General features: G+C 44.4%; 1 protein-coding gene across 4 annotated transcripts in view; it reads left to right on the forward strand.

The window, feature by feature from the left end:
* Positions 1 to 13,299, forward strand: part of cep162 (centrosomal protein 162) — a 92,056-nt gene that overhangs the window by 63,471 nt on the left and 15,286 nt on the right. For all 4 annotated transcript variants that reach the window (XM_060922359.1, XM_060922362.1, XM_060922361.1 and 1 more), the window contains exons 21-22: positions 4,937 to 5,041; positions 5,506 to 5,751. In XM_060922359.1, the coding sequence (XP_060778342.1) occupies positions 4,937 to 5,041; positions 5,506 to 5,751 (351 nt within the window). The remainder of the gene's footprint in view (positions 1 to 4,936; positions 5,042 to 5,505; positions 5,752 to 13,299) is intronic.

The raw sequence follows: 13,299 nt of genomic DNA on the forward strand, positions 1-13,299 counted from the left end.
CTAATAATAATGATGATGATGATAATAATAATAATAATAATCTAGCCCAGGGCTATCTATCTATCTATCTATCTATCTATCTATCTATCTATCTATCTATCTATCGGTCGATATAAGGTGCTGTAGGTCGGGTGGCGTCACTGCGGGTGAGTGTGTTTGGGGGGGATGGGGGCGGGGCGAGAAGAGGGGCCCCCAACTGCAATGAACCAGCTTTGGTGGGGCCCAGGTTGCAAAAGGTTGAGAACCCCTGTTCTAGATCAACAAAGGCAAGATACAAGTTCTTGCTTTTCTCCAGATGTTTTTCTTGCAGCTGATGCAAGATGAAAATGGCATCGTTGGTACCCTTGCCAGGTACAAAACCAAACTGCATCTCATCTATTTCCACCAGTGAACGAATGATCTTCTCCAGTACCCTCTCGACTACCTTAAGACCGTGCTCTGTTAGCTTTAGCCCCCAGTTACTTCCTCTATCTAAAGCATCACTTTTGCCCTGATACAGATTGATTATATGACTCATGTTCCAATCGTCTGGAATTACTTTCTCAGTGATTATGGCATTTGCAAGGTCACAGAGAAGTGGGCAACTGACTTCAGCCGAGGCTTTTAACATTTCGGTCACAATGCCAGAGGGATCAGGAGCTTTGCTTTGCTTCATCTTATTGATTGCCTCTGCCATCATTTCAGTGTTAATGAGGATGGGGGGGACCAAGTACTGGTTCTGCTGTCGGCAGGTCATCAACTGACCAAGGGAACTCCACATTTAATAATCGCTCATAATGATCTTTCAAAGCCTTCGCTTTTGCCTCAGTACTGAGTGTGAGGTTTCCGCAATCATCCCTGACACAGCACTCACCCACCACATCCTTATTTATCTTCTTCATCTGTTTCGCAATTCGAAAGATATCTTCATCACCTTTCCCTACATTTGCAAAACTGCCCACCTCAGCTCTTTTTTTTTTTTTTTTTTTTTTGCCGTGTAAACTGCTTTTTTTTTAGCTATATGTTTAGCTTGCAGGTAATCTTCTTTACTGCCACCCTTCTTCCAGGCTTTCCACCTGCACCTTTTCTCCTCAATGGCAGAACTGACAGAGTCATCCCACCACCAGGTTTCTTTTCTCCAATTGCCTTTTTAGTGTACCCACAGATTTTGTCACTGACTTTCAGGAGGCTGTCTCTCAATAATTGCCATTGACCATCCACTGAAGAGGGATGGGGACTTTTGTTAACTTCCAACCTCACCTCACTCAGGAATTCTCTTTTCACCACAGGATCTTTCAGCTTCCACACACGAAGCTTGGGAGTAAAGGATTGTTTCCGTTGCTTCTGGAAAATAAGACTGAGATCACAAACAAGCAGCTTGTGCTGGGAAGCACATTCCTCATTAGGCAGGACTTTCACATTACGAACTGATTTGAAATCACGTTTCTTAGTCAAGATATAATCGACCTGAGTTGAGGCACCTCCTGATTGGTAAGTAACAAGGTGGCTTTTCCTTTTCTGAAAGAAGTTGCAGATGACAGTCATTGGCTACAGAGAGTTCAAGAATCCTCTCCCCCTCGATGTTACGTTCACTGTAGCCAAACCCACCATGTACACCATCATATGCAGAGGGCTCACTTCCAATGTGACCATTAAAGTCACCACAAACAAATAAGCACTCTGGGTCAGCAATCTTTGAAACAGTACATTGAAGCAGATCGTAAAAGGCATCTTTAGTTCTTTCATCCAGACCAGATTGTGGGGCATACACAGAGAGAACAGTGAGTGAGTATTGATACACCAACGTTGATCTTGATTGTAGAGATTCTGTCAGAGACACGATTAATCTCTACAACTCTCTCAACCCACCTCTCAGCAAGGAGAAAACCGACACCACCAGTACCCTTCTCATTTCCTACCCAGAAAAATTTGTACTTGGAATCTTTACCAACAATCATATGGGCCGAGCCACCCCTCCACCTAATCTCTTGAAGACAACACAGGTCAATCCCACTTCTTGAGATGGTCTCCACCACCTCACCACTTCTACCTTTCGTAGTGGCAACATTTAGCGTTGCTATCCGGAACTTTTGGCGTGGTCGCTTGATGACGATCTGGCGATGCCCATGCCTGACACCCACTCTACCGTTGACGACACCCCTATTTCTAGGGGTCCTGTACTCACTATCACTATTAGAAACAATAACCATGATTCACTATATGAAGCTGAGTATTACGGCTGGATGCCCTTCCTAACACCAACCTGGAATTCCACAGCATCCAGGGAGACTGGGTTCAAAATGGGATAACACAAGATCGAATCATACAAGTACACGAGCTAAAGATGTTAAAACAGAACTGTCAAGAGTTGGAGACTCAGATGTCAAAGAAAAGAAAGACCCATAAGTCAAAGAACACCACATCACCAGAACTGGTTTTGAGGCGCCAGTGACCTGCTTTTCGCCCCATCTCCTGTTGGTACGAAACAGTTCAGCCACGTGAAGGCCAGGAGTGGGACTTGGTTGTCAGAGGCTGTATTTTGCACTGAGCCATTGGGGCATTTTATAAGGCTGTTGAGAACAAAGAGCCTCAAACAACCACCCCGGCGATAACAACCAATTTGAACCTTGGAGGCTTGGAGGAATTTTAGTCCATTCCTCTGTACAGAACAGCTTCAACTCTGGGATGTTGGTGGGTTTCCTCACATGAACTGCTTGCTTCAGGTCCTTCCAGAATATTTCGATTGGGTTAAGGTCAGGACTTTGACTTGGCTATTCCAAAACATTAACTTTATTCTTCTTTTAACCATTCTTTGGTAGAACGACTTGTGTGCTTAGGGTCGTTGTCTTGCTGCATGACCCACCTTCTCTTGAGATTCAGTTCATGGGCAGATGTCCTGACATTTTCCTTTAGAATTCGCTGGTATAATTCAGAATTCATTGTTCCATCAATGGTGGCAAGCCGTCCTGGCCCAGATGCAGCAAAACAGGTGCAAACCATGATACTACCACCACCATGTTTCAAAGATGGGATAAGGTTCTTATGCTGGAATGCAGTGTTTTTCCTTTCTCCAAACATAACACTTCTCATTTAAACCAAAAAGTTCTATTTTGTGGACGGATGAGACCAAAGCATTTTCCCAATAGCCTTCTGATCTTTAGCAAACTGCAGACGAGCAGCAATGTTCTTTTTGGAGAGCAGTGGCTTTCTCCTTTCAACCCTGCCATGCACACTGTTGTTCAGTGTTCTCTTGATGGTGGACTCATGAACATTAACATTAGCCAATGTGAGAGAGGCCTTCAGTTGCTTAGAAGTTACCCTGGGGTCCTTTGTGACCTCGCCGACTATTACATGCCTTGCTCTTGGAGTGATCTTTGTTGGTCGACCACTCCTGGAGAGGGTAACAATGGTCTTGAATTCTGTCTGACTGTGGATTGGTGGAGTCCAAACTCTTTAGAGATGGTTTTGTAACCTTTTCCAGCCTGATGAGCATCAACAACGCTTTTTCTGAGGTCCTCAGAAATCTCCTTTGTTCGTGCCATGATGCACTTCCACAAACATGTGTTGTGAAGATTAGACTTTGATAGATCCCTGTTCTTTAAATAAAACAGGGTGCCCACTCACACCGGATTGTCATCCCAAAGAGTTCACAAACTTTTCAAGCACCACTGTAAATGGAGTTACTTGAATCTCCTATCATCTTTTCAGTCTTATTTTGTCTCAGTCCCAGCTTTTTTTTGAGTGTGTTACAGGCATCAGATTCTAACTTCGTTTATATTTACACTATACAATTAAGGTGGTCAGTAAAACTATATTGAAAATCTTTTCTTTGTCCTTTTGTTCGTGATAAATAAATGTTCATGTGAAATAACAAATCACAGATTTTTAGTTTTATTGCGTTCTGGAAAATTTACCAACTAGAAAGTGTGTGCGCGTGCATGAGATTAGTGAGGGTTGTGGGGCTTTTTGACATTTTGGTTTACTTAATTATATTTCAGTGCTGAATACACAGCACCCCCAGAGCCTTTGTGAATCATTAGTCAGCCCACATCTTTTCTCTTCACAAGGTTTACACTGGAAAGTACAGATTTTAGCTGTTTGATGTCCATGAGTGGGAAGCATATTATGGTGGCTTCTTCATAACCGCTCACTATATAGAGCTATACAACATTCTTGAATGTATTATAGTTTCTGTATTCAGAAGATTCAAAAGCAGTCGTCATGTTGCTCAGTCCACTAGTGACCATATTTCGGAGAGGTTATGCTCTCTGGGTGAAGGAGTTGTTTGAGAAATAAATGTCCTTGGAGTTTAGTTTCGTGAAATATAGTTATTTGGAGAAATATAATTTGTATGAAGTGGGAAATATTTCATAATTATTTTTGTAGAAAAACAAAATTTGCTTTGAATCAACAAGGGGCTTCTTTGGCTTTCCAGGCTTATTAGCATTTAATAAAGTTGCTATTAATGCCCTCCCACATATCAGATATGTGTATACTTTACACAGTAGTGTGTGGAGTTTTTGTTTGTTTGTTTTTAAATCGCTGTCTGCCATTTGTGTAAGATGGCTGTTCTTCCATGCCTTTTTGTTAGTGTTTTATATGTGGGTTAAAGCAGAAGTTCACATATTACTTATAGCATCCATCAAATGAGACTGCTATACAGCACAGTGGCTCAAATGCAAGTCAGTGTTTTTTTTTTTTTTTTTTTTTTTGTACAAATGAGACATGTATTCATTTTAGTGACCTCATTTGTATGCAGGGTCCACTACCCAAATTGCTCATGATTAAATTCCACAGTGGCACCCTGCTACCAGCAAAACACAAAGGGATTTTTGTGTAATATTTCCTCAGTGTCAGAGGGTGGTTGGGTCATTGTGATCATTCTGTCCTTCATGCTGTTGAGTCACTGCAGTACATGTAGTGTGTGCGTGTGTGTGTGTGTGTGTGTTTCTTTAAGGTGGAGAAGCTGAAGATGGAGGTAGCAAAGCAAACTAACCAGCAGCAGAAGAAAGTGAAGGAGAGGGCTGCAGAGGCCAAGAGAATTCAGGATCTCGAGCGACAGGTACACATGATGGGTAGAGCTGTATCTCATATCCTTTGAGCTCCTCTCAGCTGGGGGGGCAGCTGTCTCACTCTGCAGTGTCTGTTTATTCAAGACTTCTGCCTTTTGGGCTTGCTTTCCTAAGCAGGAATTGAGCTGCTGTTTTCTCTTCCTCCTTCAAGCCACTTCAGTCTTGCCAGGGTTTTGACTCTGGCTGGTGTTCACACTGAATAATTACACTCGAATTTCAGCGTAAACGTGCATGTGTAAAAAGGGAACTTATTGTTTCCTGTTTGTGCCATGAATGCTACAGCAGAGTACGTTTTAATATGCCATATTTGTTTGCATGTTTTGCCATACATTCTTTAGCAACTGTTTGGTATTTAGTAAAAACACCGTTTTAACATACAACTGTGTTTGTAAGAATCTCTGTAACAACAAGAGAGATCATTCCCAGTGCTTATATCCTCAAATCTGTCGCTCAGGTGAAAGAAATGGAGGAGATTCTTCGCCGTAGGCACCCAAACTCTCTGCCTGCACTGATGTTTGCTGCAGCAACTGCAGGTGGAGAAAGGGGAGGAGAAAGTCCTCCATGTGCAGCACCTCAGCCTTCACATTCTGCTGCCCTGCTGGAGAGGCGCATCCACAGACTAGAGGCAGAGCTTGAGGACCATGACGAGGAAGCCAAACGCTCACTCAGAGCCATGGAGCAGCACTTCCAAAGGATCAAGGTAGGAAAATCAGAGTAGAGAGCTGCTTTAAAGCGAGACGGCCTTTCGATTTCATAAAATTGGTGAAATTTAGTTCCCTCTGAAATTTGGTCATTGTATGTTTATTTCTGCAATATCTCAAAAGAAACCAGGCCATTCTGTGACTGGGAAGTTATTTAATTTGAAGGGATTCCTTAGCAAATAATGTGCATGAAATCGCTTGCTTTGCGCAGTCAAGCAGACAGAGGAAGTCCATGCACAGGTTTACCACCTTGTTCTTTTGGGTTTTACGGCAGCTGGCATCCAGTGTCGCATTACTGCCATCTACAGGTTTACTTTGACCGTGCACTGATGGTTACATCATCATGTCACTAAACAAACAGCTGATCACACTGAGGTACTCACTGACCGCTGATATTTATTAGTTTGGTCCTGCGTTTCCTTTCATTCACAACACAATGTCTTTTCTTCTCGCTTTCCATTACTGTAGTCGGTCTTTCACATTTCATTCATGTCCTCCATTTTCCTCTCCTATTTCAAATTTGTATCCCACAATGCCTTGCACAAACAGGGAAAGTCCACCACGTGATTCATGACGTAGTATCTTGAATTGGGTCATGGTGAAGCAGAAAAAAATAGCGGAGAATTTACAGCCACGTGGCCCTAAATTCATTAATTGTTCTATTTAAAAAAAAAAAACTAATAAAATTGGAAATCTGTGATTCGAATTCAGTAGCTTTCGGTCCACTAAAAAAAAATAATTGGGTGTCAGGGCAAATTCTTTTTTGACCTACACTTAAAATCTGAAAGGCGGTCTACCTTTAATTTTATAATTAAATAGGAAAATAAAGTATCTGTCCTAGAAGTAATTTTTTACTTGCAAGTACTCAGTAGTTTAATTAGTTCCCTATTTTTCTTTGACTGAAGCTCAAATCATAAAATTCCTACTGGGTAGAGATGGATGCAGTTATTGTTATTGTCATTAAGTAGCTAATAGCGCACGAATAAAATTTATACAATGTAAGATGAGAGTTATTGTCCTGTTAGTGAACCAACAGCATGATAAATGGCATGCATCTAAAACACAAACATGCGGAGTGGCTTACTTCAGCAGTTCTTGTGCATGAACCTAACAAGTGCGTTTGTCATTGTTACCTAATCGGCCGTAGGGCGCCGAGTTATTGCCATCACGCAGCGTCCGCCGTCTGTCCACCCACAATTCATCAAAATCGCTACTCCTCCCTGAGTTTTCACTGGATTTTGATTCTGATTGCTTTGTTTGGAAGATCTAATCAGTCTGCACAAAAGTTACTTCCTGGTTTTGTGATTTCTCATTAACAGGTTACTAATTAGGCCAGTTAATGAACTTTGAGGAAAATCGCGACTCCTCCCTGAGTTTTCAATGGATTTTTATTGATTTGGTTTGTTTGGAAGATCTAATTGTTCTCATGAAGAAGAACTTGGCTAATTATAAACGAGTCTGGTTTCTCATGGTATGGCCGTGTGAGCTACTGCGTCACTGACGCTCTGGTTAAACTATGCTGCTTTTCTGTTGCAAAATTGAGGCAAAATCTCTCAATAACACCTCCGGAACAGTCAGGCTAGACATGTACAAGATGTGTCTGCTAAAAAGGCCAATTCGGTGAAATGGGAACTGATGTAATGTAAGGAAATCACATCTGGAATGTACAAGCCAGAGTCTACAGTAACAAAGAAAAAACCCCACTAAGACCACATGAGGAACCCATTCTCTTATAAAACAGGCATATAATTTATATTAAGAATGTACATGCAGTCGAGCATGAATATTTGTGGGGGAGTGTTTTTGAGTTAAAAAATGTAAACACACAAATAAACCACAGATGCACAGCACATACATATGCTGTAAAAAGGCCCCGCTAATTATCAAGTAGTTTAATCGGAACACTGTTGCTGCTTCTTTGAACAAGATCTAATTGGGTTTAAAATAAAGATATTCAAATTGCAAAAAAGATTTAAAAGCAACGCATGCGATTGGTTATATAGTACAGTGTGTACAATCGGTACCATTTTTATCACTATACATAATGAATGTATATACTGTATAGTGAATATTAAGCGATTTAAATTTTGACACATACCCAAGTGGGTTTCAACACGGAGTGGTCAAGAACGGAACCTACAAGACAGAAGAAAAGAATAATTTGAGCCTTTTTGGTCCTGCTGTATTGTCTTTCTTTGTATGAGTGAAATGTATACTGAACACTTCTTCATACCAAATGCAAGAAAGGAAAAACAGCTCACCTATGTATTTTATTCCACACTTTATGATTCAGACTACAGAGACGCTTTACAGAAGCTGTTGCTGTAGAAACGAAGATTTCTTTTTTTTGATAAATCGAACTTCCTTCAAGTATCTCAAGTGCACTCTCATAGTAACCAGTATTGTGAAAAAATGCATAGACAATGCAAGCCATCATAGCATCTATTTGATAAATGTATAGGCTGCCCACTCGCACCTTCAAATTTATGGACAAAATTTATATTTATGCTCAAGCTTGTTTTTGTTGATATTTTCCACATGCATCTCAATTTAACACTAGATACAAGGTCCATTGCAGGACACCGTACACACACACACACACACACACACACACCTAGGGACAATTTAGAGTTGCCAGACCACATACTGGCATATTTATGATGGTAGGAAACCCACGCACTGAAAGAATATGAGAAACTCCACAGATAATAACCCGGGCTTTTTTATAGCTATTGTTGTTTCTCTGTCCATGACCCAGGACCACATAGCCTTTTAATTTATCTTAGCTTGAGCTGGACTAATTGGAACCAATGAGCGTAATGAGCTGGAATAAAACATGGGCAAAAGTAGGGCATAGAGAGCTTTTTACATTGGTTCATGACAAAATACGGATAGGTCATGGACTATGGAAATATAATAAAAAAAGGATACAAATCTATATTCAGTGCACTGTATTGAAACTGCTATAGAAAAGACCACTGCAGACACAAATCCAATTACATTAATGAGTTGTTTGCATTTGCATACAGCCTAGAACAACACTGCTAAATGTAATGTAAAACACACTACTCTCAGTCCTGCAATATGTTTAGAGATGCCCTAAATATGTTGAATTTCTTTTCAAGTCTTTCTGCATCTGAATTCCTGTGAGGACAAGAAAATGTCAGTAGCTTATACAGTTTTTGTAAATCTTCTCCAGCTTTGTGCATGGACCTTTCTTCAGTTAAGAATATCTCCAAACTGAGAGGCAAACTTTTATAAAGCCCTGCATGGACAGACAGCCCAAGCAGGCAGTGGTCTAGTTCACTTATATACTCCTAAAGGCCAATTTATGCTGACAACCCAGTCCTCGCAGATGGCGTCTGCGTAGCTCCCCCCCCCCCCTTTGCAGACGCTCTGCACGCACCTCCCAAAAATTGTGACCACCGCAGAAGCCTCGCAGACAGCGTCGCAGACGAGGGCTCTGATTGGTCCACTCTACATCCGCTGTACACACACTTCCGCTTCCCTACTTTCCCGGTTTGGTTTGTTTTCACGACCGCCGTTTTTAAAAACACGAGCGAAGATGGAGCAGCACGAAGAGCGGTTGATCGAGGAAGTGAGGAAGTACGTACATCTATACGACTCCAGTTCTAGTCATTATAAGTAACCGGAGGATAAACACTCCACTAACCACACCCACCAACTACTCCTAGCGATTTCGTGACTTCGCGCCCCCTTGCGTTGTGGCGGTGAATAACATCGTGCACGCCTATTACTCCCCGCTCAACGATAAATTACAACTGTCTGCAAAAAGCTATCTGCGAAAGCCTTGTCGCAAGAGCATGCAGAGGCCCTAAGGGTCCAGTCCCACAACACCGATAACTGACTATACGTATACCTGAATTTAGTTCCAGTCTAGCGCAGTCACACCACAACTATAATCCCGACTATAATATCGGTTGGTCCTGCCACTCAGGGAAATAAATGCATGCAACTTAGGAAGTGTCATGGAAGTTTTTTTCCCAAGTAGGAGCACATTATTCTAGGTCATACTGTACAGCTTGGACTCCAAAATAACCCATCACATACTCCGGTGGTTGATTATAATACGGATAGGTCATGGACTATGGAAATATAATAAAGGATACAAAATACGGAGTGGCTACGGATTTTAATACGGATGCTAATAATTTACAGATTGGTCACAGACGTTTCAGTATATTACAGATTGGTTACCGATTTCGTATGGATGATGCATCACGGATTAAAAAATTTAAAAAGTCTCAAACAATTACGTTTTTTGGACTGCTGAAGTTCATAATTAAAATATCTTGCCTGCATTTATATGTTTACTTTATTAATTTACTTTTGATATTTCATGGAAAATCAGATATCCGTGAATAAAAGATCCATGCATTTTTTTTTTTTTTTTTTTTTTTTTTTAAATTTTCTGTGAATCCGTATTCCGTGTCTTCATGATGCAAGAAGGATGTACAAAGATGCCTGGGTTAAAATGGCATATGCTCAGGCAATGTCACATGTAAACAATTACCTGATTGGTCAGATGTTTTATCGAGTCAGGTCCAGGCCTGGAAAAATCGCTCCAGAAGCAATCTCTCTGAACCCGATAAACCCAGGCCTGGGCTGTAGGTATCGTTATTGGTCTGGTGTGCCCACCAACCATATAAACTGCAGGGGACCGATTTATTTATAGTTATCATTATAGTTATTGGTATTGTGGGACCGGGCCTTTAGGGTATAAATCCCCAACAGTCTTGAACATACATCAAACAAAGAAGGTGCACATAGATTCACAAGCATATATCTCAGTACATCAAAAAAGTAACCCTTCTCCATAATGACCCCATTCAGTCTCTTCTCGCCCCTGGCTCCTATTCTCCTATGTCCAGAATCTCTGGCTAAAGGCAAACATGTTGCTTATTGTTGCATGGGGTGTGTTTCATGAAAGAGTGGTACCTATCTGTGGCAGCGTGGGTGTGGCCAAGCGTCGGTCTGTGACCGAAGGGCGGAGTCGGGGAAGGTAAGTGGCGGAATCACTGCACCTGAGGTCAATTAATGTGTTTGTGTGTCTTCCCCAGTGACCGCGCCCTATTTAAGGAAGAGAGCGAGAGCAGAGCGGTCTCTCTCCCCAACCTGACCACAACAGATGTGTGTGAGTGAGTGAAAGTGTGAGTGAAAGCAAGCTGAAAAGCTGTAATAAACGGGTTTTGTGAACTCAGTTCTGGCCTGCCGTCCTTCTGTGCTCCACCCACCCATCCAAACTGATACAGTGGTGCCGAAACCCGGGATTTGGAGCGCCGAAGCAGAACAGCCCCATGGAGTCCTCCCCTTTTGCCGAGCTGGTCCACGCCCTCGCCACGGCCCAGCAAAGCCAGCACCACACACTAGTCGCCCACTGGAAGGAACAGGAACAGCAGTTCGAGGCCCTGGTGCTGGCTCAACAGGAAGAGCAACAGGCGTTCCGGCACCTCCTCGCATCAGCGGGGTCCACCGCCGTGGGGCCGTCCCCCTTCACCCTGAAGAAGATGGGTCCGCAGGACGACCCCGAGGCCTTCCTCACGTTCTTTGAGCAGGTGGCAGAGACCTCGGGGTGGCCGATGGAACAGCGCGTGGCGTGTCTCCTCCCCCTGCTAACGGGAGAGGCGCAGCTGGCCACGCTACAGCTCCCCGCCGACCGCCGGCTGGCCTATGCGGACCTTCGCCGGGCTGTCCTCCAGCGTGTGGGGCGCACCCCCGAGCAACAATGGCAGCGCTTCCGCGCTTTGCGCTTGGAGGAAGTCGGCCGGCCGTTCGCGTTTGGCCAGCAACTCCGGGATGCCTGCGGGCGGTGGTTGAGGGCCGACAACCGCGACACCGAGGGGATCATCGACCAGGTGGCGTTGGAGCAGTTCATTGCGCGTCTTCCAGCCAGAGCTGCAGAGTGGGTCCAGTGCCACCGCCCGGCGTCGCTGGATCAGGCAATCGAGCTGGCGGAGGACCATTTGGCGGCTGTCCTGACGGCAGGACAACAGACAACCTCTTCTCCCCTCTCTCTCTCTCTCTCTCTCTCTCTCTCCTCCTGTGTCTCATCCTCGCCCCGTTCCCCCACCACGGAGGCGGGGGGCCCCACCCCAGCCGGCCCACCGCACCCGCGGTGCCCTCCCGTTTCTCCCTTCTGTGTCTGTCTCTCCCCCCCCCTCAGGTGAGTGAGCCCCCGAGCACCAGTGCAGAGAGGAAGCCCGGGCCGGTTTGCTGGCGCTGTGGGGAGCCGGGCCACCTCCAACAGCAGTGCTCGGTAATGGAGGTGGGCGCGGTGGTTCGGATCCCCGACGCGCCAGGAGCTGCCCTCTATCGGGCCGGAGCGTATCGCATACCGGTGAGTATCCAAGGGGTTACACATCAGGCGTTGGTGGATTCTGGTTGTAATCAGACCTCAATCCACCAAAACCTGGTGCAAGACGAGGCATTGGGGGGAGCACAATTGGTGAAGGTGTTGTGTGTGCACGGGGATGTTCACAACTACCCTTTAGTGTCGGTCCACATTTTTTTTCGAGGGGAAAAATTTATAGTGAAGGCGGCAGTTAATCCTCGCCTTACCCACTCGATAATTTTGGGGACGGATTGGCTGGGATTTGGGGAATTAATGAGTCACCTAGTGAAGAGTGGGTCCTGCCGTAGTTTAATAAGGAGAGGTCCCGGTGTCGTGTTGGCGGGAGCAGCTGTCACAGAGCCGTCTACGTCAGCTCCGCGTCAGAGTGAGGAGCCGCCGGCTCCTCCTCTCTCTATTGGGGAATCCCTCGCGGATTTTCCATTAGAGCAGTCGCGAGACGAGACTCTGCGGCATGCATTTGACCAAGTGAAAGTAATCGATGGTCAAATGCTCCAGCCAAATGCCACCCCGTCCTTCCCCTACTTCGCGATTATGAAGGATAGATTATACTGAGTGACGCAGAACACTCAAACCAAAGAGCAAGTCACGCAACTGTTGATTTCGAAGAGCCACCGGGAATTGGTATTCCAGGCGGCTCACTTTAATCCCATGGCTGGACACTTAGGGCAGGATAAAACACTAGCCCGAATAATGGCCTGGTTCTATTGGCCAGGGATTTGCGGCGATGTCCGTAGGTGGTGTACGGCGTGCCGCGAATGCCAGTTAGTAAATCCAGCGGCCATTCCAAAAGCGCCTTTGCGCCCTCTCCCATTAATCGAGACCCCGTTCGAAAGAATTGGGATGGATCTCGTCGGGCCATTAGATCGGTCACCACGAGGGTACCACTTTATATTAGTTCTGGTGGACTATGCAACGCGATACCCGGAAGCAGTGCCTCTTCGCAATATCTCAGCACACAGTATTGCAGAAGTGCTCTTCCGCGTTATCTCCCGAGTTGGAATCCCGAAAGAGATTCTGACTGATCAAGGCACCTCATTTATGTCACGTACACTAAATGAACTGTATAGGTTGTTGGGTATTAAGCCAATCCGCACCAGCGTGTATCACCCACAAACGGACGGTTTAGTTGAACGGTTCAATCACACCCTCAAGAATATAATTACAAAATTCATAA

The sequence above is a fragment of the Neoarius graeffei genome, chromosome 5, assembly GCF_027579695.1.
Source record: "Neoarius graeffei isolate fNeoGra1 chromosome 5, fNeoGra1.pri, whole genome shotgun sequence".
In the NCBI taxonomy this organism is placed as follows: Eukaryota; Metazoa; Chordata; class Actinopteri; order Siluriformes; family Ariidae; genus Neoarius; species Neoarius graeffei.